The following is a 23,862-nucleotide window of genomic DNA, read 5'->3' as shown; positions in this document are numbered from 1 at the left end:
TGTATCTGTGCATTTCAGGTGTACGTGTGTGAAGACCATTGTGTAGAAGTTGAGGAGACTGAAGATCTAACCAGACTGGAGTATGTGTTGTCAATGGTATTCTGCAGCTAATTCAAGGTCACAGGGGCTTGCTTGTTATCCTTTGAAACTACTGTTGGCTCAACAACAGAAAGCACATTATTGATCCTTGACTACCATTTGAGAAAATAGCCTTAATTTGAGCATATCATAGCTGAGTAACTGATGCTCCTCAGTAAAGCTAAGTAAAAGATTGAATTGCATTATTTAAGTTATGGACCTACACTGAATCACGTGCGGAGGAGCACAGCTGCAGAGGGAACTCCTGACTGTTGTGTATAGCATGTCCCCAAGCTCTGCTGCACAGAGTGCACACTGAATCTCTGCAGTCATGCAGCAGAGAGAGCAGCTCATCTTAGTTAGCAGACTTTTACAGATGCAACCAGGGAACTCTACCTCTCCTTTTAAATGGTTCCCAGTCCTGAAATGGGTTCTAAAAACCCCAAATATATTTTATGGGTAGGGGAAACAAGGTTTAGAGGCTGATGTGACTTTTGTGGTGTTGCAGAGGGACAGAACTGGGAGTTTGACATACCATTCTTGTTACATGAAGTGAGTGGTAAGTCAGGAAGACTTTCAGGATGAGAGGCACATTTCTGTGCTATTTGTCTACTGACACTGGTACCTGGCTTTAGTGACTCCCGTCGCCTTCAGCTATGGCAAACTGAGGCCCTACATCTTTAACAGTTTTTAAATCATGGGTTCACTGCTGCTGTTGAAAGAGAAGCACCTAACACTGCTTCTCACACATTGTCCTGCACCCTCTACCCTTGCCATCCTGTTGAGATAATAACTGTAAAGGCTGTGTGCAAGGAGGTGTGAGCACACAGAGATGGACAGGCTGGACATTCTGAGCTTTGGCTGCTCTATTCTCTGGTATGTTTAATCCTAGACATGTTGGAACCATGCGAAGGCAGTGAATAGTTTCAGATCCCAGCCTCCTACAAAATCCTTGGGAAGGCAGAAAGGTTAATATTAACACATGCAAGTGAAGCTTATGGCTGACAAGTCCTTTCCTCTGTTTGTAGGGAAGTCTGTGAGAGCTCAGTTCTGCTGTGTCTGAAGAAAAGGTTCCATCGCAATCTTATTTATGTATGGGTAGTGTTTTGTTTTGTTTTTTCTTCAGTGCTTATTCATTTTGACCTTTAAGAGAAAATAATTTATTTTATTCCATCAAGCTTTAATAATGCATCAAGTAGCTCAAGAGCTCACTCATTACAGGGAACAGTGATAAGAAGGATACTCACACTGCTTTTGCTCAGAAAATGGGTAGCATGAAATATTTGCGGTAAAATCTGAAAGTCCCAGAGTTTCTTTCTAATTTTGTTATTTGTTGTCAACCCATGAGTATACTTGGGTTCAGTTTTAGCCTCAGCTACTCCTAGTGGAATCCTCCTGTCTTAACAAAGCAGTTCTGACTAAAAATTGTGGATCTTGAGAAGAAACATCAGAGTTTCTGCAAACATTTCACAGTGTTGCAGTCCAGAGCTAGTTTTGGACGGCTAATTGTTCTCTTTTTCACTTACCGGCTCAGGTGTTCAAAACCTGTGCCTGTACTTTCCCATGAAGCTTGAAGAATAGACAGTGACCAGTGAAGATGACCATGGACTAGTGAGTACCCACTTGTCCAAAATATTAATGGCAGAGCTTTGAAAATGACCACTGAAAAATTATGCTATGCCCTGTATAAGCTGGCAGTATAGTCAGAATAGACAGTATTCCTTTAAAGGTAGTTTTAATCTTTGTATTAATCTATGTGTTCTGATGTATTCCTTATTCAGAAAATTCTAAGAAGCCACTAGCTTTTTTCCCCCTTTCTTATTTTTGTCCTAGACTTACATTGGGCACATTTTGATTTCTGTGAATCCTTTCAAAGACCTCAGTATCTACTCTGAAGATGTGGCTATCCAGTACCACCAAGGGACTCTCTCAAAAAATGCCCCGTATGTTTCTCTTTCTCAAATAACTCCCCAAACTCTGTTCCATTTGTGCTCCAGAAACTATCTGATTTCCCTCCAGTTGTCTGACAGATCAGGAAGTGAACAATCCATGTGGCAAAGTGGCAGTTGCTTGGACCTGTAATGCTACAGAGCTAAACTCTTCAGGTCGATTTTCTTAAGTATTGCTTGAAGCTCCTGAATTCAATGCCTGCTGGGACTGTTAGATGTGCCAATACAGGAGTTCTGGCAGTGTGTGCTCCCCACTGCTAACGCTGGTACAGCCCCACCAGAGCTAGCAATGTAGGCAGGTTCCTCTAGCGTAGGTAATACTGCTGGTGTCCCTTACATTAAACACCGTGGCAGAGCGTTACTGAGGTTAGGCTGAAGAGGTCTTGGAGGAACCTGAACTTTGCAATAGCTTGTAACAGTGATATTAATGTGATGTCAGCAAAGAACAAAGCTCTGATTTCCCTGCTTCCTCACATTTCTCAGACCAAAATACTGGCCAATCTCTAAAATAGATCACTGATGAGTAACCTTTTGGTGCTGTATTTGTGAGGTCAGTTAACCGAGGTTTTCTTTCTGTACATCTAGACACATCTTTGCCATAGCAGAAATGGCCTACACGCTATCCCAGTCATCAGAGCAAGACCAGTGTGTCATCATCAGGTAGGAAATAAGGGTACTTGTTCAAAGGCTTGTTCATTTATTTATGTATGACTTTTATCTTTATATTTCACTGTCCATGAGTTTATCATTCTGGCTCTTGTGTGAAGGCTGTCAGTAGAGAACATGAATAAGATGGATTTTTATTTCACTCTGTACAAATACAGTTTGAATCTAGCATCACATCAGTTTGGAGGAGTAGGCCTATTTTGTCAAATTGTCTCAAAGTTTCAAACAATATGTGACAGATCTTCATTTGTTGTAAATCAGTACAGCTCCACTTATTTACTGTAACGGGTCCTCTGATATGTCTAAATTAGGTAATTCTGTTTTGATGCCAGCTTCCTTACCTCTTGTTCCTCCAGTGGACACAGTGGATCAGGTAAAACAGAAGCTGCCAAAGCAATTGTGCAATACCTGACCATGCTGTACCAGAGAACAGACAGCCACAGGATCAGGCAGGTAAGAGGCACTGAGGTTGGCTTTATGCTGTGATGGTCAGGCAAGAAGTAGAAGCCAAAGATAGGGTAAAGAAGCCATATTATTTATGTTATTTCTTTGTTCCTGTTTAACTGACCTGGACTTTGGATGGCTTGTGGTTCAAGGTGAAGCTTCCATAAAGACAGGAGGACAGCTGATGTATTTGTTGTTCTGTATTTTAGTATCTGGGAGCCCTGATGCTGTATAGAGTGCTGTATCTGTTTGAACAGAGAGGTGATACCTGCCTTAGAGACCTTGTAGCAATGTCTGGGAGGTGAATCTGAACAAACACAGAGCAGAAGTGAAAGATCATAGCAGTGAAGGTAAAGAGCTCATAGAGCGACTCACCAATGGCAACTCACCAAGATAAATTTAAGAAGAGAGTCTTTAGCCAGGCAAGAATTATTTCAGTGAAGTCCCATTTTTCTTGGATTTTCAAGCTAACAGTTACTTAAGTCCTTTTGGGGTTTTAAAACCCATGATTGCTGCTGAAGTATTCTCTCCCTCTTTTCTTCAAGCCCTGCAATGTCCTACCCATCCTGGAGAGTTTTGGGAATGCCAGAACCATCCTGAATGACAACTCAAGCCGTTTTGGAAAGCTTCTGAATGTCCACCTGCGACAGTGAGTTAAAGGAACATCTTGGATTGCTCTCCTTCCCAGCTGTCAAGGGGTGCTTGGGTGAGAAAAGGTCTAGCAGTGCCTAAAGCTCATGCAATAGCCCTTCCTCTCCTACATTCTTGTTATCATCAGGATAGGCAGAGGGTGAGTTCACACCCCTATTTTGCTTTTTGGTTTCCTCCACAAAAGAATAGAACTTCACCTCTCAAGACGGGTGATAAATTAAGAACATAAGAATGGCTGAACTTGTTTATACCAAGGAACTATCTAATACAATGTTGTGTCTCCAACACTGGCCACAAGCATTCACTGAGGCAACAGTAAGAACAGGCCAAATACGTATAATGCTTTTCTCTAACACTCTGTTAGCTCTTAACCATTTGCAGCAGCTCAGGAGTTTTTCTGAGACTCTTGTGGTTTTCCAGTTTCCTCTTGGATTCATATAAGCTTCATGCCTCTGCAATAGTATTTGGCAGGTGGTCTACAGCTCTAACCAGTTCCGTGAAAAATACCTTTTTTGTTTTGATCCTGCCTCCTTTCTAACTTCTGTTTTTTTGGTGTTGTTTTGTTTGTTTGGGTTTGTTTACTGTTGCCAAGCACTGAGCTGATATTTTCATGGAACTGTCTATCGTAACCCCAAGGTCTCAGTCCTAAGCAGTAATGGTTAACTTGGAGCCTGTCAGTTTATGCGTGACGCTGGGATTGTTTCAGCCTGTATGCATCACTTTACGTTTATCTACAGTGAATTTCGTGTGCCATTTTCTTGCTCATTCCGTATTGTGAGGTCTGTCTGCTTTTATTCACAGTTGGCCTTCATCCTCACTGCCTTGAATAATTTCATAAAATCAGGAAGTTTTGTCACATTGCTGTTCAGCTCCTCTTTTAGGTCACTCATAAAACCTTGAGCAATGCTCACAGGTCAGAGGACAGACATTTTGTGGAACTCTAGTGGTTGCCTCCCACTGTTAAGAGGATTAGCCATTTACTCCTACGCACATCAGGACCTTCCATCTTATGCTGTGGTTTCTTGGTTTCCTTAAAACTCTCACAACTTTGTCAACACCTTTTTGAAATTCATGTAGACTATCCCTCAGATCATTCTTATCTGCAAAATTGTCATCCCCTTCAAATGACTCCAGGGGATTCATGAGGCAGGATCTCCTTTTACAGAAGCCATATTGACTCTTCTCAAATCATTGTATATATTCAGGTGCCCACTAACCCAGCCCTTTGTTACACACCTGCCTAATCTGCATGGGGGACAAAACAGGCTTAAAGGCCTATAGATCCTTGCACGCAGCTTAACTCCAGGCTGCTGGCTGCATGGTCCACTATGGCTGTAGTAGCTGGACATCCTGGTTTTGTTCCAGGATCACTTTGTGCAAGATACAATTAAATTGCAAAACAAAAAAGTGGTCCCTGTCCCCACAGGCTATCAACATGACATATGAAATGGGTGGGTAAGGTCAGATGGGGGAGTGATAATGCAACAGCAATCAGATATGGCTGAAGGGAAGGGGCATGGCATGTTCCCTGGACTGTTTTCAGGACATGTTCTGTGAGGATCATTCAAGTCCAAGCTCCTTTGTACTCCGGAGGCTGTTCAGAACCCAAACTTGAATCTGTGTGTCTTATAGCTGCTTTCTCTGTAACAGTCTGATACAAAACACTAGTGCTGGAAAGCTTCAAAATTCAGACCAAGTTGGTCAGGTCATATCCTTGTTTCCAAGCAACAATTCCCTCTGCTAAATCCTCAGAGAAATGGATCTACAGAAAACCCGTCACTAGCTTCTGACAGGATCTGTTATTGTCTTATGCTCAGTGGCGTCGTGGTGGGAACATCCATCTCCCAGTACCTGCTGGAGAAGTCTCGTGTGGTATTTCAGGTGAGGACCAATGAGATCCTCCCTCCTAGAGGGATCCCTCTCTCCATTATTTGTATTTAATCTTAAATTTACTGTTAAATAACAGGGATGGGAATAAGTATGAGAATTCTCTCCCATTTCTTCTGTTAGGAAGAAATACATTCCCTCTGTGTAGCACAAGGTGATCATTTATTTGGCTAAAATAGGAGGTCGCTCTGTCTCAAACAGGTTGAATTAAGCCACTTATTAGGGATTACTGGAAGTTAAATATTTCCTCAACTATTTTTTTCTTAATATCTGGAGTGTGGAAAAGGTTAGATATTAGAGCTGTGTGAAACAGACTGCTCTCAGATGGAATACTCTTAAGGTGTCAGTGAGAAATCCTGGAAACTGAAGCTTCTGGCCTCATCTTGCTGACCTGAGAGTTTCAGTGTCCTGCTCTTTGAGTGTTTGGTTCGTGGCAGCATGCATTCTGCAGGGTTTTGGAACTGGATATGAGTCAACTCTGTGAACTGTGTCCCCTGTCAGGCCCATGGTGAGAGGAACTACCATGTGTTTTATGAGCTACTGGCTGGGCTGCCTGTGGAGCAGAAAGAGGAGTTGTACTTGCAAGAGGCAGAGTCTTACTTTTACCTGAATCAGGTGAGTGAGGTGAGGATGCTCTGCAGCAACCGATAGCGTGAAACGGCCAAGACATCTCTTCTGTTTGCTTAGTAAGGCACCTGATAACTTTGTTTCCCTCCTGATGTGTCCCTCACCAGACTATGCTAAAGACTGCTCTGTTCCTTCTCACACCTGACCTATGAAGGACTGCCTTTGTCTCCTATGTGAGCCCCTTCTGCTCCTAAAGCAAGCCTTTCAAAAAAGAAGTCATCGCGTAGGCCTATGGCTCCACCCTGTGGTGAAGATATCCTTTTCTCGTTGCCTTTCCTTGGATTTGCAATTTATTTTGGGACTGAAAAGAGCAGGGGATATTTCTTTCTACCTTCGGCAAAACACTTGCTTCATTGACTGAGTCAGTGCGTGGGAATTTTAAACCGCTGAAATGTACTGCTGATTACAATCTATTTAAATTGGAAAATTGTTTGCCAGACTTATGGCAAGTCATCACCTTGGAGCATGGTTTCTTTTATTTAAGGATGTTTTCCGTACTCAAGGAATTCACAGCAATAGCAAGATATCTCTACCATTTCAGCTGTGTGGGTCAGCTTTCCCAGGTGGGCAAACTCTTTACAGCAGCTGAGGTCATGTGAGGAATGCTTGAGGAATGATTGCTGTCAGCTTTCCTTCAGGCAAGGAATGGACAAGTACTATTAATGACTCGAGGATGGAGGGCAATTAAGGGCCCATCCCTTAACGGGGTGACGTTCCTAGTTGGCAAAGGATCTGCATTGTAAACTAAACTCTTCAAGGTGGTAGCTAACAGGAGTGTCTCAGCCTGCTGCAGAGAAGAAAAGGGAAAAAGATCAGATCATGTGTAAAGAAGTTAGCAGAGATTGACAAAAATCTCTCTTGGATCTTGGTCCTAGCAAGAAGAAGCCCAAGGGCTGCCTGGACCTCATTCTTTTCCTCATCTGAATCTGGCGATCATATGGAAACTTTTGTCAAATAATGCCCTTGTACACAAACAGGTTCTACAGACCTCCTTGAACCAGGATTCCTGTGAACTTTAGGGTCACAGGCAGTTGTTAGGAGTGTCCTCTTGCAGAGAAAAGCACAAGAAGAAGGTATGATATGCTCATGTTGTAGTGAAGTTATGTGGCAGAGGTGAGTGAGACTATAATCCAGGATGGATCTGTAGGTGCACAGAAATCCATTTTCTTTGATACATTGGGTGCTGGTACCATTTGGGGTAGCAACTCTGACATTACTGACCTTGGAGTAAATTCTGTCACTCTTTTCTTCTCTCAAGCTGCACTCCAGCAGTTAGCAAGGGGTAGCTGGGGTTCCTCTATTGGAACCTTAATAAAAACTTAGCATGTGTGAGCAAAAGAGATCTTACTCTCAAAAACTCCAGAGAGAAAAGAGACTGGTCTGTCATGAATGCTGAGCTTCCACTAGTGGTGTCTTTGGTCTTTTTATTTCAGATTCCTCCAGTCCTTAAAACATTGAACTACTTCTCTGAAGACTGCTGCTGGTAGCTTAGCTCCAGCCTGGGGCAAAAGGGGCTGACCACTGTTATCTGTCCCTGTTCTCTCAGGGCAGAGCCTGTGACATCCTGGGGAAGGAGGACAGTCGGGACTTTCTGGTCTTGGCGCAAGCTCTGGAGGGAATCAGCCTCTCGGAGGATCAGCTGACCTCCACCTGGGCTGTCCTGGCCGCCATTCTGCAACTGGGGAATATCTGCTTTACCTCCTACGAGGTACACTGATCCTTGGCAGCCTGGGAATGGGCTATTTGTGCTGAACATTGCTGTTATCCCATGTAATGGGACTGGGGACATTATTCTTGACGGAAGATGATATCCTTTGAAGACTATTCTGTTCTTATGATATTAGGCTTTAGGCTGACCTAGGCAAGGACAGAAGATGGGAATCAAAGGTCATTAGAGCTTGGGTGGCTCTTTGAGGAGCAAAAATGAACCTAGATGCTGCTGTTTTGGCCAGGCTGTGACCAGCTATGTGCAGCTGAGGTGCTGTTGAGAACATTAATGCTAGTGGAACCTAGTATCCTATTCACAGTTGAATCTCTTGTTCTCCATTATTTAGAAAGAATGCTACGAACACGCAGCCATTGCCAGTGACACCGAGATTCAGATTGTGGCCAATTTGTTGCGTGTCTCAGCAGATTTCCTGCAAAGGGCTGTCACTCACCGTGTCACTGTGAGTACCTTTTTGGCGATTTCTCATTCATCCTGAAGCATGGAATACCCTAGCCCAGCACTCTGTCAGCAGAGGGTCCAAAATCTGGGAGGTAATAGCAGGAGTAAAATGGTTGCTGTGCTGGATCAGTAATGGGGATGGGCTGAACCCCTCAAGGCACCTCTCTAAAGATGGAAGAACTCACATTGAGGAGGGCTTTTTTCCGACACGAGGTGGCTTCAAGCCTAACGCTTTGGCCAGCTGACTCCCACCCTGAAATGTGGCAGCAAAATTCTGATTTTACTTTTTCCTTTCAGACTTGGGTAAATTCTCATGCCAAATAGAAAAAAATCCATTTATTAACCAAGCTGACTTCCTTGTGGATTTAAAAAAATGTTTATTTGTGAGATAATAACAGTAAATTCTAGCTCTTTATGTATCCAGGTGACTTCTTATGATCGGATCTTCACCCCTCTGTCTGTAGAAGGAGCCATCGATGCCAGGTGACTTCTGCTGTTGTTTGCATTGGTGAGATGCACCCAAGGGTGCTATCTTTGCTGTAACTTTGCTTTACTTTCCTCTCCTATTCAGGGACTCCATTGCCAAGACTCTGTATTACCTGCTTTTTGAGTGGCTGCTGTTGAGAATCAATGAGTGGTTGGCTCCCTGGGAATCAGACTGTGCTGTAGGCATTGTGGACATACATGGTTTTGAGGTTGCTTTTCCTATTCTTTTGAAATTTTCTGGGCTGAAAGTGCATGTGCTGATTCTCCTCAGACCCTGCTTTTCTGTTGTTCCCAATCTGAGTAGGGGCAAGTCCAGGATCCAGTGAAGTTTCTGAAGAGATTCTCCCTGATCCACTAGGCTTTGGATCTGGTCAGGGATAGGAGAAGTGCTGATAATTTTGTAAGCAAAGGCCCTGCAAGGTGTTACTTTTTGAAATTGGGGTTAGGGTAGCATCTAGAGTGCTGGGTCAGGAATGGCAGGTATACACCCATGCGTCTGCACCAATTTGCTCCTGGGGCTTCTCAGACTTGCAGTAAGTAAATAACAGGCAGAGCAGGGGCTTAGAGTGATATGTGCTCATCAAGGCCTCTGAGTTTTATACTTAGGATTTCTGTTCAAATCTGTGTGTTCTGATGAATGTTGAAAACAATGGAGCATATACAGGTGGGGGGGTGCATCCAAGAGTATATATCATCTTTGTGCTCCTTCACAGCTTGTCTTGCCTCTTGCTGTTCAGCCTAGTCAATAAACCAGGCTAAGAGCTTGTAAACCAGACATAAGATGATTTGAATTTCTCCGGATCATTCACACTTACTGATCAGAACAAGTTGGCTGAACCAGCAGCTCAGATCACACCATCTGGTGCTGTGCATTATTTGCAAGAAGACGCAGCCTCCTGGGAGGCTGTGGTTTGGAACTGATGATGCCTTTTTGTCTTTGCAGGATCTAGGGGTGAACAGCTTAGAGCAACTCTGCATTAACTTTGCCAATGAGCATCTCCAGCATTTTTTCAGCCAGACTGTCATTGCCCAGGAAGAGGTAAATGGAACTCACACCAGCAAGTGAAAGGCAGTACATGTGGAATGAGCTGAGGCAGCCTCAGCTGGAGAGTACCCTTTAGTGGGGAAGCAGGAAGCTGAATGGACCTGGCCCTCTTAAGCAGTACTCATGGAATCCTAGTCCAAAGAGCTGGCTATTTAATATCTTTTACTAATTCTGTAGTAAATGAAGGGAAGGGAAGTTTGTTAGTGCCTTGCACCCTTTTAGAGATTTTATAAGTGAGCTGGTCATGATCAAGGACCCCAGACCTCAGCTGATACTTCTAAAGCCTGGTTGGTAGATTCATTATGGCATTTCATGTACCACTCATGTCCTCCTTGAGATGAAAGTGTATTTATATCAGACTTGTTGTCTTTTACAGTTCACTATCATTCTGCTTAGCAGCCTTCCTCTTTTAAATTAGGAAAATCATTAGTGGCTTTAGAAGAAGTTTCGTAAGGCAAAACCAGATAATTCAAGGCAAGTTTCTAACAGCAGTGAAACACTAGCTTCCTGATGAATAAACCAAATCCCTGTATTAACTCTCTCCATTTGTTCTTGTTTGCATGGCTGGATTTGACTGGTTGGTCTTTAACAGGAGGAATATAGCCAAGAGCAGTTAGTTTGGATTCCTATTTCCAAGATGTACAGTGAGTCATGCCTAGATTTCATTGCTGCAAAACCCCATGGCATCTTGTGTATCCTGGATGACCAGACTTCACTGACTCAGGTAAGAAGCTCTTAACCTCTTATGTGATCCTTTCCACAGGACGGTTACGGCAAGGCAGTTACACAGATCAAACACGGAGACTGTGTTTGCACCAGATGTTTTTACCTTTGTTTTAAAAGTGGCTTTTTGGCTTACTGAATATGTTGCAACAGCAGGAAACATGTTTGTCGTCCCTTTTACAGGCCACTGACCACACTTTCCTCCAGAAGTGTCATTACCATCATGGAAACAGCCCTTGGTACACCAAGCCCAAGCTGCCTTTGCCAGTCTTCACGGTGAAGCACTATGCAGGCCCTGTCACCTATCAGGTGAGCTGGCAGGGGGCTCTGAGCAGCTGGATCAATAGGACGGCTGGGAAGCGTGCTGTGGATGTCCTGATGGAACTGCTCTGAGTGCTGTCAACAAAACCAAACCCTCTTTGTAACTGCACATCCCTCTAGAGCATCAGTTTATCAGAAACAAGGAGATTCTTATTAGGAGAGGCAACTAAGCTGCCTCTGGGCAGAAACAAAATAGGTAATGGCCTCAGCTACACAACAGCCCACCTTGCTTGTCTCAGAGCCCTGGAAATCCAGGAAAGCTGTTGCCACTGAAAGAAATGGAGAGGTCAAAGCCTGCTGAGCAATGTGAAGGGGAAAAGGAGCAATCCCTCCTAAAAGTGGAAGTCATTGTTTCCTCCACTCCTGGTGGCAGCAGGAACAGCAAGATTCATTCTCTAGGGCTTTACCCTTGTTCTACTTCTCCAGCTGCCTGCCCCAAGTAGAGGTGTGTGTAAGAGGGGTGTTTGCCCGTCTGGTTGGTGGTCTGAACAGTGCATTAAATCAGACTTTGCCTCTGCAGGTGCACAAGTTTCTTAATAAAAACCGTGACCATCTGCGTCCAGAGGTGTTGGATATCTTCTCTCAGAGCCGTCTCAAGGTACTGTAGTGGTTCAAGATGAAGAGATCTATTGCAGACACCTAACGAGCCACTCATTGCTTTCATGTGAGAAGCACAAAGATCTTGGTCAGGTGTCAGGAGAACCAGGAGGAACCATGAGGAGTTTTGTTCTACTGAAGGACACTTGGGAATTGAGCAGGTTGTCTTTGCCCACAATTGATGCATTTATAAATGCGTAGGCTGTCAGAGGATGCAGCTGGGTTCCCGGCACTGCTAGGGGCAAGGGAGAATGTCCCTCAGTTTCAGAGAGAAGAGATTGTTTTTACATGTAGTTGAGGGAGCTTTGGTCATTTCTTTGTTTTTGCAGGTGGTGTCTCACATTTTCCAGAAGGCTAAAGCTGCCTATAGTCAGCAAAGGGAGCTGGGGGTCAGAAGCAAAGGGCTCAAGCCTCAGGCCTCCACACTGGTGTCCAAATTCCAGCAGTCTTTGCAGGACCTCACAGCCAAGCTGAGAAGGTACGAGGTGCTGTTATGGTGCCATCCCTACACTGGGCTGATTTCACACCCTTCTGGGTGCAGCAGTCTTCCCAGGTCAGCAGAGAGAGGAGGATGATCAAAGATTCTTCCTCCTGTTTTGCAGGAGCCATGCCTTCTTCATCCGGTGCATCACCCCTAATCCCAAAAAGGTAGGGCAGCACCCTGAGCTCCTTATGGAGTCCCTCAGTTCCTTGAAGTCCAGTCCTTTCCAGCAGCTCTCCTTTTGCAGTTGGGGTTTGGACTACTTTGCTTCATTTGACAGCTTGAAACTTTTCTTCCCCTTTTCTCTGTCTCTCACCCTTTTCTGTGGCTGTCTGAGGTGACCACAGGCTGGAGGATAAAAAGCCAGTGTAAGTTGGACACCAAAGGATGTGTTGGGTTTTGTGTTCCATTGTCTATAGACCATGGCAAAATCTAACCCAAGGACAGGACAATAGAAGGAGACCCTTTCTAAGCTCTCCACCCTCTGTATCCTTTCTTTTTTTCTTTATTTCTTGTTTTACATTTTTCTTCTGCCTTATATTCACAGCTGTCAAATATCTTTGATGTGGAGTATGTCACTTGTCAGCTGCGGCATTCTGGGATACTGGAGGCCATCCACATTAGAAAGGAGGGATACCCAGTCCGTCTTCCATTCCAGAACTTCCTCGCCAGGTACAGTAGTGTACTGGCTTGGGATTCCCCAGCCACTCAAAGCCTGGATGAACTTGTCAGCACGTTGTGATTTGTTCTCCTCTGAGGACTACAGTTACAGCCCTGGCTTCCATCATATCAACAATTCCTCTCCCAGGTATGGCCTCCTGGCTGGACGAGGGCATGACTGCTTGGAGGAGAGAGAAGGCTGTGCAGCAGTGCTGTCTAGTGTGGTGGGGAACCCCTCAGATCTCTATCAGATTGGAGTAACAAAGGTGATGCCTATATTGAATCCCATCTTAATCACACAGGCCTAGCCATCTCTTCACTGGCTGTCAATGGACAGAGAGCAGCTTGGCGCTCTGCCCAAAGGAGGAGAACATTGCATGCCTTCACTTCCCTTTTGCTTTGCCTCTTGTCTCAAGTATGAAGGAGGGATTTCTAGCATTTCAGATAAAGAACAGGAGACTCTGGCTCCAGGCTGTAGTAGTAGCATGGCCAACTCCTTTGTCTACCCAGCATTCCTTGACAGAAATCTGGGTTTCTGCTTTTCCTGCCTACTAACCTTCATCACTACCTCATTCCCTGTCTTCCACAAATGCATCCATCTCTGTCACTTGCACCTGCACCTCCTGCCCTCCCCAATTAAGGGAGTGCAGTTTCCTTATTAGAGAGCCTTAAAGGCTACAAAGAGATAAAGCAGCAGCTTTTATTATCAACTCTTAAAGAAACTGGCTGCTTTCCTTGTGGGTCAGCAGCTATCCCCTTTGCTCAGGTCTTTCTGAAGGAGGCGGCCAGGCAGCTTCTGGAGAGACGATGGAAGCAGAGGCAGAGTTGGGCCATTGTTACCCTGCAAAGGAACTTCCGATGCCTCCTTCGCCGCAGACGCCTCCGTGTCCTCCAGGAGAAAGTCACAATCATTCAGGCTCACTTCCGAGGCTACCAGGCAAGGTCAGGAGTCAAAGGTCAGGCAAGGTACAGCCCTTTGTCCTTGCCTAGGACAGCAAGGTGGGGATGTGCCTGACCAAGACCCTCCTCATGTTGGCTCCTGGCCTGCTCTGCCAGGGGGAATCCTTTTACTGGAATGGTGGAGGAGGGACTTCCCAGCCTGGTTCCCAACACTGAGTGGAGGTTTCAGGGGAAATACAGTTGCTGTCAAAACTATTATAGTAACTTGCCTGTGCTAAGGCTGATGTTGTGATAGCTAGAGTAAAGGATGTAGGGAAAACATCTAAGACAGGACCAGGTTTAACACAGTAAGACCAAATCAGGGCTGGCCGATTGTATTAATGTTCTTTTTGGCCCATACCCTCGAACTGAGTTCACCGTCTGCCTAAATTTTGTTGATGTTTCCCTTGTTAGCAATTCTTCTCTTTTTACATCCCTCTAGGAAGCATTATAGGAGGCTGAAGAAGACTTTGGTGCAATTTAATACCATGATTTTAATCTCCAGACCTTTGATTCAAAGGAGGAAGCACTACCAGGTAACAACACTCTTCTCAGGACCAGGTATACTGCAGGAGCTATTTCTGCCCTAGCTAGAGAGAGCTGGTGACTGGGTGAGGCCAGGGCAGGGTTGGCTTTAGAAGGTTTGTTGGAAATGATCCAGTGAGGAGTCCTTCATTCTCTGGCTGACATAAAGGTAGTCGAAAGAAGGAACCACAGAGACTGGAGCCTTCTTTCCCTATATGAAGTTCAGAATTGGCAAAGGTATGATTTGTATGTCTGTGTACGTGAGCTTCTCCAGGTTGCCCCACTCAGGATGTGAGCTTATGCCATCTGTGGCCTTCAGAGTTTCTGTTCTGCTCAACCTATAAGGAGTCATTCATCTTGCTCTTTTAGTTGTCCAGTTCAATTTCCAGTGTTTTCTCAGATGTTGACTGAAATATAAGATTTTTTCACAGTTCACAGTGATACTTCCCTGACCCCTTACAGCTCCTTCAGGTTGCTGAAGTCCTTGGCCTTTTGGAAATCAGCTGGGCCCATAGTTGGGGTGAGAACAGGACAGCAATGTTTTGAGGAGATGGAAAATTGTGTGTGGGAGAGAGACGTGGTTCCATCAAATGAGTTGAATGTATTTTGCACAAGCTATTAAAAAGAAAATTGAAAATGGGAAACCAGACCACTCGTCCTTAGGGTAGCAACTAACATCCCTCTAGCTGTCAGCTTCAGGAGAGAGAGACACAGTACAGCTGGCATGACTAGCAAAGGATGGGGCAGAGGGTTAAGGTCAGAGTTGTTGGAAGACTGCTCAGGTTCCTTCTGCCATGCCATGCCATGCCCAGAACAGTGCATGTTTCTGTTCCTTTCCCTGCCCCTTTCTACCTGGACAGGATCCAGCTTTTCTTTCTCCCAGGTAACCACAACAGCACAGCTCTTTTGAATCTGTTTCTGTTCCTCTAGTGTTTGATTGCTGAGGTCTCTGTACATGCAGTAGAAACAATAAAGGTCTCAAAGTTCACCTGCTGCAAAGTTCCTCCTTTCCCCCCGCCCCACAGCCCTGCCCTTTGGACTTTAGCATGCCTACTGTCTTTCTCAGCCCAGCCCTCATAATCTCCCATCTAGTCACACCATTCTGCAACACAGACAAAAGGAGAGAGAGAGAGAGACCCTCCTTTTCCATCTCAGAGTGGGAGTCAGGTGAGTGGTGAGGCTGGGGGACAATAGAACGGATGGGAAAGGGCAGAGCTGCAAGGGAGTTTGGTTTTTGGTATCCCACCCCCTCTAAAGGGGTCCCTCTCTGTGGACAAGTTCATCCGTCCATGTTCAGGCTGCGTTATCATGTTCTTTGATGCTGGAGGAGGCAGGTGAAAATTTCTGACAGCTTCTGTGTGTGTTTCTCCTGAGACACATCAAATGCCAGGCAAGGGAGGCCAGGTGTGACAGGAATGCTGGTGGTGAAAGCTCTTGGTGTTGAATTGTGTTGTGCATGGCAGGTGGTGTTTCAGCAAAGCGAAGGGCTTTGCCTGGGCGTCTCCTCCTTAATGCATTGTGTTGAGTCCCAAGAAGGCTCCACAGCTGTTCTGTCATTTTATCTGCTGGAGCAGAACACCAGCTCCTGCCTACCCATGGCATCTGCCCCCAGAAGTAGCTGGAAGGGACTTCATATATATCTTTTCCCACCCCCCATCCCCCTTTCATCTCCTAACAGGAGTTAGAGGAAAGGAAACGAAGGAGGAGGTCCCTGGCCAGTGGTGACACGGAGGACAGTTCAAACCAAGGAATGGTAAGTTGTCAAACAGTCTGGGAGAGTCTGAGATAAAACAAGACAGGCTCTCAGGGTGTTCCCCCTCCTCTATGCCTCCTCAGCCCAGGTTTGCTGGGGAACAGCAAAACATCTGGAGAGGGTACAGACCCCACACATATGCTGGAAACCTAGCAGCAAGAATGCAGTTTAGCCTGGTATAGAGAGCCTTCTAATACATAACCATCTCACTAGTTCAGTGTTTCCCAGTCTCTGGGCATAGGCATCATAAAGTGGTCCTGAGGCAGAGTACTGTATATGTTCACAGCGCTGGCCCTGTTCTTTGGAGCTGGGAGGAAGACTATTTTTGATAATCATGTTCTGTTGTGATGAGTGGGAATGAGACAGTTCTGCACAAATATATTTGTGGAAGATGTTGTAGAGGAAGGGAGGTATTAAAGGCTTCGTAACACATTAGCTACACAGTCTACAGGGTATTTAACCTGTATCAACTACTATAAGTAATGCTGCTAACAGATGTCATTATTTGTATGTTTAGATGGGGCATATATTTTCTATGATGTGTGTAGTGAGGAAATCTGAATGGACATCATCCACAATTTTGCACAGATTTGTCATTAACAACAACAGGAATACTTAGCGCTAGGTACTCTCACGATATCACCTGCTTCCTCAGGTGTGGGTTCAGGACTGTGGAATTTCACAGTCCACTTCCCAAATACACCACTGAAAAGCTAGATTTAAAGTCAAGTATCTTATTATGAGCAAAATCAAACTGATCAAAAAAGCTGTGAATTTATCTGTAAGCATTGCCAAGAGTCTATGTGGAGAGAGATGTCAGAATAGTATGCTGGTGAGTAGAGGCTTTAGTATGCAGATCTTAAAAAAAACAAAAAACAAAAACCACAAAAAAAACCCCAACAAAAAACAAACCCCAAAAGCTCGTGCTTTGTGCCTTTGGCTTGGTTTCATAGTGCCTTAATCTGAGTAGTCCTGTCTGAAATACCCTGAACTGACATTATGTGCAGACATTGATGCTGATACACTGTGTTGCATTGGCCCATTTACTTCCTACCTTGCACAAATGCATGCATCATACAAGGTGCAAACCAGTGAAAAATCAAGGCTCTTGGCCAGACTCTTATCTGAATTACCCAGGTACAGATCTGAGCTTCCTTAGCAATCTCCAAAACAGTGGTGTGCATGAAAGATCAGAATCAGATCTCTTTGTTTATGCTGTAGCACTCTTGGATACTGAAAAATAAAAATGACTGAAAAAGGAGCAGGAGGAAATGGCCCTTACCCTTCAACTGCAGTCTCTTCTGTGCAATATGCCAAACCTGTTAGTAATGAGAGATGAGTCAAAGTCAACTTTCCTGTCACTTCCCCTGTGACAGCTGATTGTTTTTTTAGGAATTACTCATCTTTCCCTCCTTTGCTGACCCATGTCATATACCTGTGTTAATATGATACTTCCCTATTTGTAGGACTCAATCCTTGCTCTGGCTAGCTTTTCAAAGGTAATTTTCCCCACTCTCAACAGAACAGCTCAGGGTTTCAGTGCTGGTACCCCAGTGACTGACTGCTTGCTCTCTCCACAGGATGTGGGACTGCTGGAGATCCCGGCAGAGCTTGCTGCCCTCCTGCAGTTAGCTGAAGGTGAGAAATCCTCCCTTCTTCCCTCACTTTCCTGCGCTGTTTTACTGTTTATTTCCTTGTTTTCTAGCAGTTTAAGTATGTGCTTGTTCTACCTGCTGTCTGTCACCGGGGTTGTATTTGATTTATTATTATTGCAATGTAAATATGATAAGGGCAAGCAGTATCATGTATATTGTTTCCCAACATGACAGGGCGGACAAGTGACGGGCCAGAGGGCAGAACACCAGATTAAAATTCAGTGTCTTTGTTACCTTTTCAGCTCTTCTTTTGAACTGTGCTGATAGAACTGATGACAGTGATGGTGCAAACCTTTTTGGTCAAAGCTATGTGACAGCAAACTGTGTAATGAGCCCAGGTCTCTTGCAGAACTGCATATCTGGGGTGTGAGAATTTAAACCCATCTTTTTTCTGCTCAAAAATCTTCAAGGAAATTTAAGGTGAAGAAGTCAAAACTACAATTTTGGCACTTTCAAAGAAATATTTTTTTGTTTTCATTAAAAATTACTTCTTCAAAAGTAATTACCACTTTTAAAATGGAAATGGATAGAAACAATGTAACAACTCAAGGATGCAACAATGTAGCAATTAAAGCAACCGTTTTGCTTGGGATGGAAACTTTTTTGTTTTGTTTTCAAATCACCAAAATACCACTAACTGAAACAATTTCCCAAGTTGTTGACCTGATCTTGACATTAAATTATTTGCAATTTTGTTTCCTCTGTAACTCTCTGTACAATGTATATATCTAAATTGCAAATAGGTTGAGGCAGGATTTGCCTCTTTATGTTGGTATAGCACATAACAAAATGACAGCTGTGTCTTTGGCCTTCTGTACAGCACAGTAAAAGATACAATCAGGCAGAACAGTTTTGTGAATTGAAGCAGACTGTGCTGGATTCCCAAATACCTCATACTTCATGGCATACTCCTCCACGGACTATCAGCTGATCTAGTGAGCAATGCTACCTAGAGGAGCTCAGGGGACGAACCACACTGAAACTGCTTAAAATGAAAGCTGATGGGATGTAAAGAGGGAGGAGGAGGAGAGCATCAGGGGACGTATTGGTTTGGAGATAGAGGAATGCACAGAAGCTGTACTGCATTGAGAAATCTCTTAATTTAGGAAGATTTTTGGTCTTATATTATCTATGATAAATCCTTCATCCAGTGCTTCATCACAAAGACCTCTCATTTACTCGTTGACTGAACAGTTGTCAGCGGTATCTCTGGATAGGCTCAATGTGTCCTGCCTTGTAAACTCTGCATGACAGAATTGAAATTCCAGATGCTGGGTGTTATCCAGGGCTAAGAGTCCAAAAGATCAGAGTTGTAAAAGCTCTCTCCTGAAGTTCAGCCTTGTGGTCTCAAGGAAGTGAGGATGTGCCTGCTTGGGGGTTTGGGGCAGCAGGGGTGGAGTGGGTGTTCCTGGAGCCAGGGGGCTGGTACAGGTGCTCAGGCAAGGTTAGATGCCTGTTAGCCATGTGTTGCCCTGTGAGTCGGATGTGTTCTGGCTGCCTTTCCAACTGCTACAACACAAGACCTCTGTCTTTTGCAGGTCAGTACCGAGCACAGGACAACCAGATAACTGAGGCATTGTCTCCAGAAGTCAAGGTCAAAGATGACCTTTCCCTCCCACCCACGATCAACAGCTATCCTTTCTCCTCCTTCATTAAGTCACACTTCCAGGTGGGAACTCTTTTTATATCTCTTTGTTGCTTCCCCACTGGGGAGACACACTAGTTCTAGTAACACCAGGAACAAACTTTGTTTCTGTCCTTTTGTTTCTTTGTAGAAGACAGATTTCCCTGCCCCTGGTCAGCCTCTACAGCACCCCTTAACCCGTCTGGATGCTGAATACCAGGAGAGCGCGCTTGAGGTCAACAAACTGGTAAGAGATGTCTTTCTTGGTCAGGGCCTTGTTGAAGAACATATGGGCATAAGACGATGTCTTTATTCCTTTGTACAACAAGATGCTAGTGGTGGCTACTGTTATTACAATACAAGGTGTGTTAGGAGAGCAGAATAAATTGATCCTTCTAGGCAATTGGAGCAGTCTGGCAGAGATCACATGCAGCCCCTTATGGTTGCAGTGTTCTTGGTGAGGCATAGACCAGCCATAGACCAATGGGATCAAAGTGAATTGCCTGGTGATGTAGCCTCAGAATTTGGCAGGACATGTAGGAATTAGACTGCTAAGGGTTAGTTTTCCAATATTGCAGATTCAGTAGCAATGGCAGCATAAGGGAGATCTGTTATCTTAAGTACTTATTATTGTATGTCAGTCATAAAAAACTGTAATAAATCCCAGATCTTTTCCATGATGTGGTTTATAGTAAATATTTTGATTGTATCCCAGGCATACAGTTGCATCAGTACACAACAGGGGACAGTGAACTGTTATATAAAAGCTGGAAAAAGGCAGGGACTTCCTCATCAAGAAAAGTACACCTGGAACGACACCCAAATTCTGTAGTGTTTGCCTAAGGGGGATGGTGTTATTTCATCTCTGTGGATGTGAGACACATTTCTTCTTAAAAATGGTAACATTGACTCTCTGAAAACAGAATGAAACTTCAGATAATTTCTAAGTAGATCTAGTAATCCTTTTGATAATTACATGCAATTAAAATAAGTCCATTAGGAAAGGTGATACCTAAAACCAGTTTCTTTTGTCTCAGTGTTCCCAATTATAGAAAAGCATAAGCTTCAATAAAATCTCATGAATAGGATTGTGTTTAAGCAGGCTACTATTATTTTTCCTGAAGATCAAAGATAATTTTTCTCCATTGATGATAATAATAATAATAATAAAGGCTATTTCTTTGGCAAAGGCTGTAATACATAGTGATTACTGAATCATTGCTTAAGTGAGTTGGTTGAGATACCACTTCTCGTACTACTTGGTATAATATTAACTACACCAAAGTCTTTTTAACATTCAGTCGTTAGTGCTTCCTTGTGTTTGGCTCTCTGAGCTTTCCACAAAGATCAGTTAAGCATCAATTTCTTTTACAAATTTTTACAGCTAGGCAGCCTGTGGGCTCAGACACAGTGACAAACAGCCTATGGTAACTTGCTTGTGTATCTGAGCTCTGTCCAAAGAAGGAGAAGTATTTTGCGCAAGAACAAATTCTGAGTCAGAGGCATAACTAAGAGGAGACTGAAGTCATCCTGACTTTTACTCAGGGTCCAGTCTTTATGAACACTGCCTCCCAAATTCCCCAGAACTTAGGTGGTGCACAAAGCCTGAGTTCAGATCCCAGTCTCAGTGTTGACTACTTTTCTTAGGCTCACAAATACTCTGGTGTCTACAACCCAGGCTGTCACCTTAAACACAGTTTGGGACAGAGAGTTACAGCTAGACCTCTCTCTCTTTTTTCCCCTGGATGCTTCTAGATTTTGCGGTTCATTGGTGACAAGAATCTCCATGGCTGGCAGGAGGTACTTCTGGGCAACTACATTGCTGGGAGAGGTTTGAATAATGTGGCTCTGCGCAATGAAATCTTCAGTCAGGTGGTTGCCCAGACATGGAAGAACCCAGACACTGAGCATAGCCAGCGAGCTTGGGTCCTGATGGCAAATTTGCTGAGCTGCTTTGCCCCTTCACCAGCACTGGAAAAGCCATTGCTGAAGTAAGGAGGAGAAAAGACTTCGCGACACTTTCATTAAGGTTAAGAGAGATAAGCAGTGTGCTAAAGGCAGTTGCCTTTTCCTAGGTTTGTGTCAGACCATGGCATGGAGGGCTACAATGCTGTTTGCCAGCGCAAGATCTTGACAGCAGCACAGCACACAGAGGTAGACTCTACCTTCTCTCGGGCCTACCCTCCCACTCAGCTGGAGTGGACTGCAAACCAGAGGAGAGGGAAGATGGTGCTGGATGTTCATACCTTTAATGGTAACTCATGCTTCTTGCCCTTCTGCTATCTTCTAGTCCCTAAGGACTTTTCCAGTGCAGAAATCAGCATTCAGAAAGTACTGCCCTCAGCTTAGTAAAGAGGGATCAGAACACCAATTGCTTCTGGCTGGTACAACTATGGGGGATACAAGCATCTGAATTTAGACACAAAGCTCCCAAAATCTGGGCCTGATGAGACTTGCTACTCAGGCTGAAGGATGAGATTCTTATGGGTTTGGGCCCATTTCAACAGCGGGCTGTTCTGGTTATGCATGTCTATGGGTCTAGATTTCCTGTTATCCATTACTGCATAGCCCATGCAGCGGTAACTGCTGCCTTTGTTACAGGGACTTTCTGCCTTTCTTCCTTATCAAATATTGACTTATGCTGCCTCTTGAGTACTCAGAAGCTTTGCAAATTGAATGCAGAACATCCCTGCTCTGGTTCCTTGATGAGTGGAGTGGTGGCCCAAGAGAACCAGGACATTGTGAGAGTTTTCAGCTGTCAGGTTGGAAATACCAATCTGTGCCATCAAAGTTATTTTGGATGTAAATGTGTTCATGTGGAGCCCTCCATGTGCTTTCAGTTGTCCTCTGCCTGCCCTTCAAGAGTGTGTAAGACTTTCCAGCTGGGCTCTGCCTGTGTACTGTGTTACTTTGGATCCTGCCAGGGAGGCTGTGTATTCTGACTTTCTTTTCTGTGCTAGAGGAGAAGATCTCAGCTGAGGTGGAGTCCTGGATGACTGGGGAACAGTATGCAGGCTGGCTCCTGAGTGCAAGGTACTGCCAAGAGGATGGGAGAAGATCTGGGGATGTGAAAGAGGCTGTCACTAGTTCTAAAGTTCAGACTGGTCAGGGCTGCAAGCTAGAATTTATGTGGTCAGATGTGGAACAGCCACTCCTCCACTCCTTACCCACTCTGGCTCATGCTCTCTCCTTCACCCTTCCATCTGTGTGCATGAACTGCGGGCCTCTTTAGGAACAGAGGAATCAGTGGTGTGATCCATCAGAGCAGTTTTGGAGAAAAGATGAAAGAAAAAAAAGAAAAGGACAAATCTTTAGTGATTCTAGTTTTCTCCTGACCCTGGGCACTTAATAGTTGATTCACACCCTAAATCATAAGGACTTAAGCCAGGATAGACAAGGCAAGAAGAAACTAAATGCAATGTTTTCCTTTCTCTCTCTTTCCCCTGCCTACCTGGACACCTTTTGTCTCCTTCCTTTTCCTGTTACCAGGGGCTGTGATAAGAAGTCTCGAGGGTGGTCTATCTCCATGTTTACTGGAAACACATGGCAGGACCTGCTGGGATGTGACTTTGTGCTGGACCTCATTGGAGAGATGGAGGAGGCCAGCAACCTCAGCAGCTCCTGTCAGTCCTCAACTGAGTACCCCATCACTTCTGAAAGGGAGAGAAGCTTCCTCCAGAACTCTGACCTGGATTTGTAAGTTGCCTAATCCTCCTGCCCCACCACTTGTGGCCCTGTCACCCAGGGGCTCATATCTCTCTCTCTCCATATTCTGTGCTGTTGTCATCTCATTTTCCTCTTCAGTAGGATCCCTCCTGCTCCAGGCATCCGGGCCCCTGCCTTCCCACCACCTAGTCTGCCTCCAGAATACAATCATCTCCGTCAAGGTTAGCTCTTGCCCAGAAGTGTGGATGGCACTGGGAAGGGCCAGATGGGCCCCAGCCAGGGAATCAGAGCAGAGGGGGAGACAGGTGATTCTTCTTGATGTAGAGCAAGGAAGGGCCCCACTCAAAAACATGACTGTCTAACAGTGACTGGAAACAGGGGAATGTTCCTTATCTGCCTTGTTACCAGACTTCTCTCTGCTCTTAGATCCAAGATTCAGAGATGACCTGAGGACCCCTGTAGGCTTGGATCACTATGTGGATGATCTCTTCAGCACTGTGCTGCATCAAGGCTCCAGAGTACCAGTAAGTCCCTTGATGTTCCCTATTACTTTCTCTCTGCAGCTCTTCTGTCCCTGTGACTCCCTCAAGCATGCCTCTGCCTGTTTACTCTGCCTCTGCTCAGCTCAGATATGCCTTTAGATGGCTCTCCCTCCACGACGTCTATCTCTCTGAGCTCAGATAACTCGGTTTTCTCTTGATGCAGGATATGGAGAACAGGGAGAGTCTGAATGGACGCATGAAAGGAGGTGGGAAGATTGGACCCACACAGAGAGGAATCTTTCCTTCCACAGGTCTGTAAGGGGATGGGGTCAGCTGGGAACACCTGTGGGGCTACATAAGCTTCAGTGAGCATAAGTCAGGGAGTCCCTTAAATACTAATTATTGCATGGGCTCAACTGATTCATGAAGAGCATTG

General features: G+C 44.7%; 1 protein-coding gene across 1 annotated transcript in view; it reads left to right on the top strand.

Moving 5' to 3' along the window:
* The first annotated feature begins 2,619 nt into the window (after positions 1-2,619).
* Positions 2,620-23,862, top strand: part of MYO15B (myosin XVB) — a 39,765-nt gene continuing 18,522 nt past the window's right edge. The window contains exons 1-30 of the mRNA XM_054846569.1: positions 2,620-2,687; positions 3,050-3,146; positions 3,683-3,786; positions 5,606-5,669; positions 6,177-6,290; positions 7,849-8,010; positions 8,357-8,470; positions 8,894-8,952; positions 9,041-9,164; positions 9,899-9,994; positions 10,593-10,724; positions 10,907-11,032; positions 11,565-11,642; positions 11,971-12,119; positions 12,244-12,289; positions 12,670-12,794; positions 12,931-13,048; positions 13,549-13,748; positions 14,164-14,257; positions 15,925-15,999; positions 17,580-17,637; positions 19,193-19,323; positions 19,430-19,525; positions 21,034-21,269; positions 21,354-21,532; positions 22,239-22,311; positions 22,768-22,974; positions 23,086-23,165; positions 23,371-23,468; positions 23,650-23,737. Of these exons, the coding sequence (XP_054702544.1) occupies positions 2,635-2,687; positions 3,050-3,146; positions 3,683-3,786; positions 5,606-5,669; positions 6,177-6,290; positions 7,849-8,010; positions 8,357-8,470; positions 8,894-8,952; positions 9,041-9,164; positions 9,899-9,994; positions 10,593-10,724; positions 10,907-11,032; positions 11,565-11,642; positions 11,971-12,119; positions 12,244-12,289; positions 12,670-12,794; positions 12,931-13,048; positions 13,549-13,748; positions 14,164-14,257; positions 15,925-15,999; positions 17,580-17,637; positions 19,193-19,323; positions 19,430-19,525; positions 21,034-21,269; positions 21,354-21,532; positions 22,239-22,311; positions 22,768-22,974; positions 23,086-23,165; positions 23,371-23,468; positions 23,650-23,737 (3,376 nt within the window). The 5' untranslated portion in view covers positions 2,620-2,634. The remainder of the gene's footprint in view (positions 2,688-3,049; positions 3,147-3,682; positions 3,787-5,605; positions 5,670-6,176; positions 6,291-7,848; positions 8,011-8,356; positions 8,471-8,893; positions 8,953-9,040; positions 9,165-9,898; positions 9,995-10,592; positions 10,725-10,906; positions 11,033-11,564; positions 11,643-11,970; positions 12,120-12,243; positions 12,290-12,669; positions 12,795-12,930; positions 13,049-13,548; positions 13,749-14,163; positions 14,258-15,924; positions 16,000-17,579; positions 17,638-19,192; positions 19,324-19,429; positions 19,526-21,033; positions 21,270-21,353; positions 21,533-22,238; positions 22,312-22,767; positions 22,975-23,085; positions 23,166-23,370; positions 23,469-23,649; positions 23,738-23,862) is intronic.

The sequence above is a fragment of the Grus americana genome, chromosome 18 (assembly GCF_028858705.1).
Source record: "Grus americana isolate bGruAme1 chromosome 18, bGruAme1.mat, whole genome shotgun sequence".
NCBI lineage: Eukaryota > Metazoa > Chordata > Aves > Gruiformes > Gruidae > Grus > Grus americana.
This window is presented reverse-complemented; position numbering and strand designations above follow the sequence as displayed.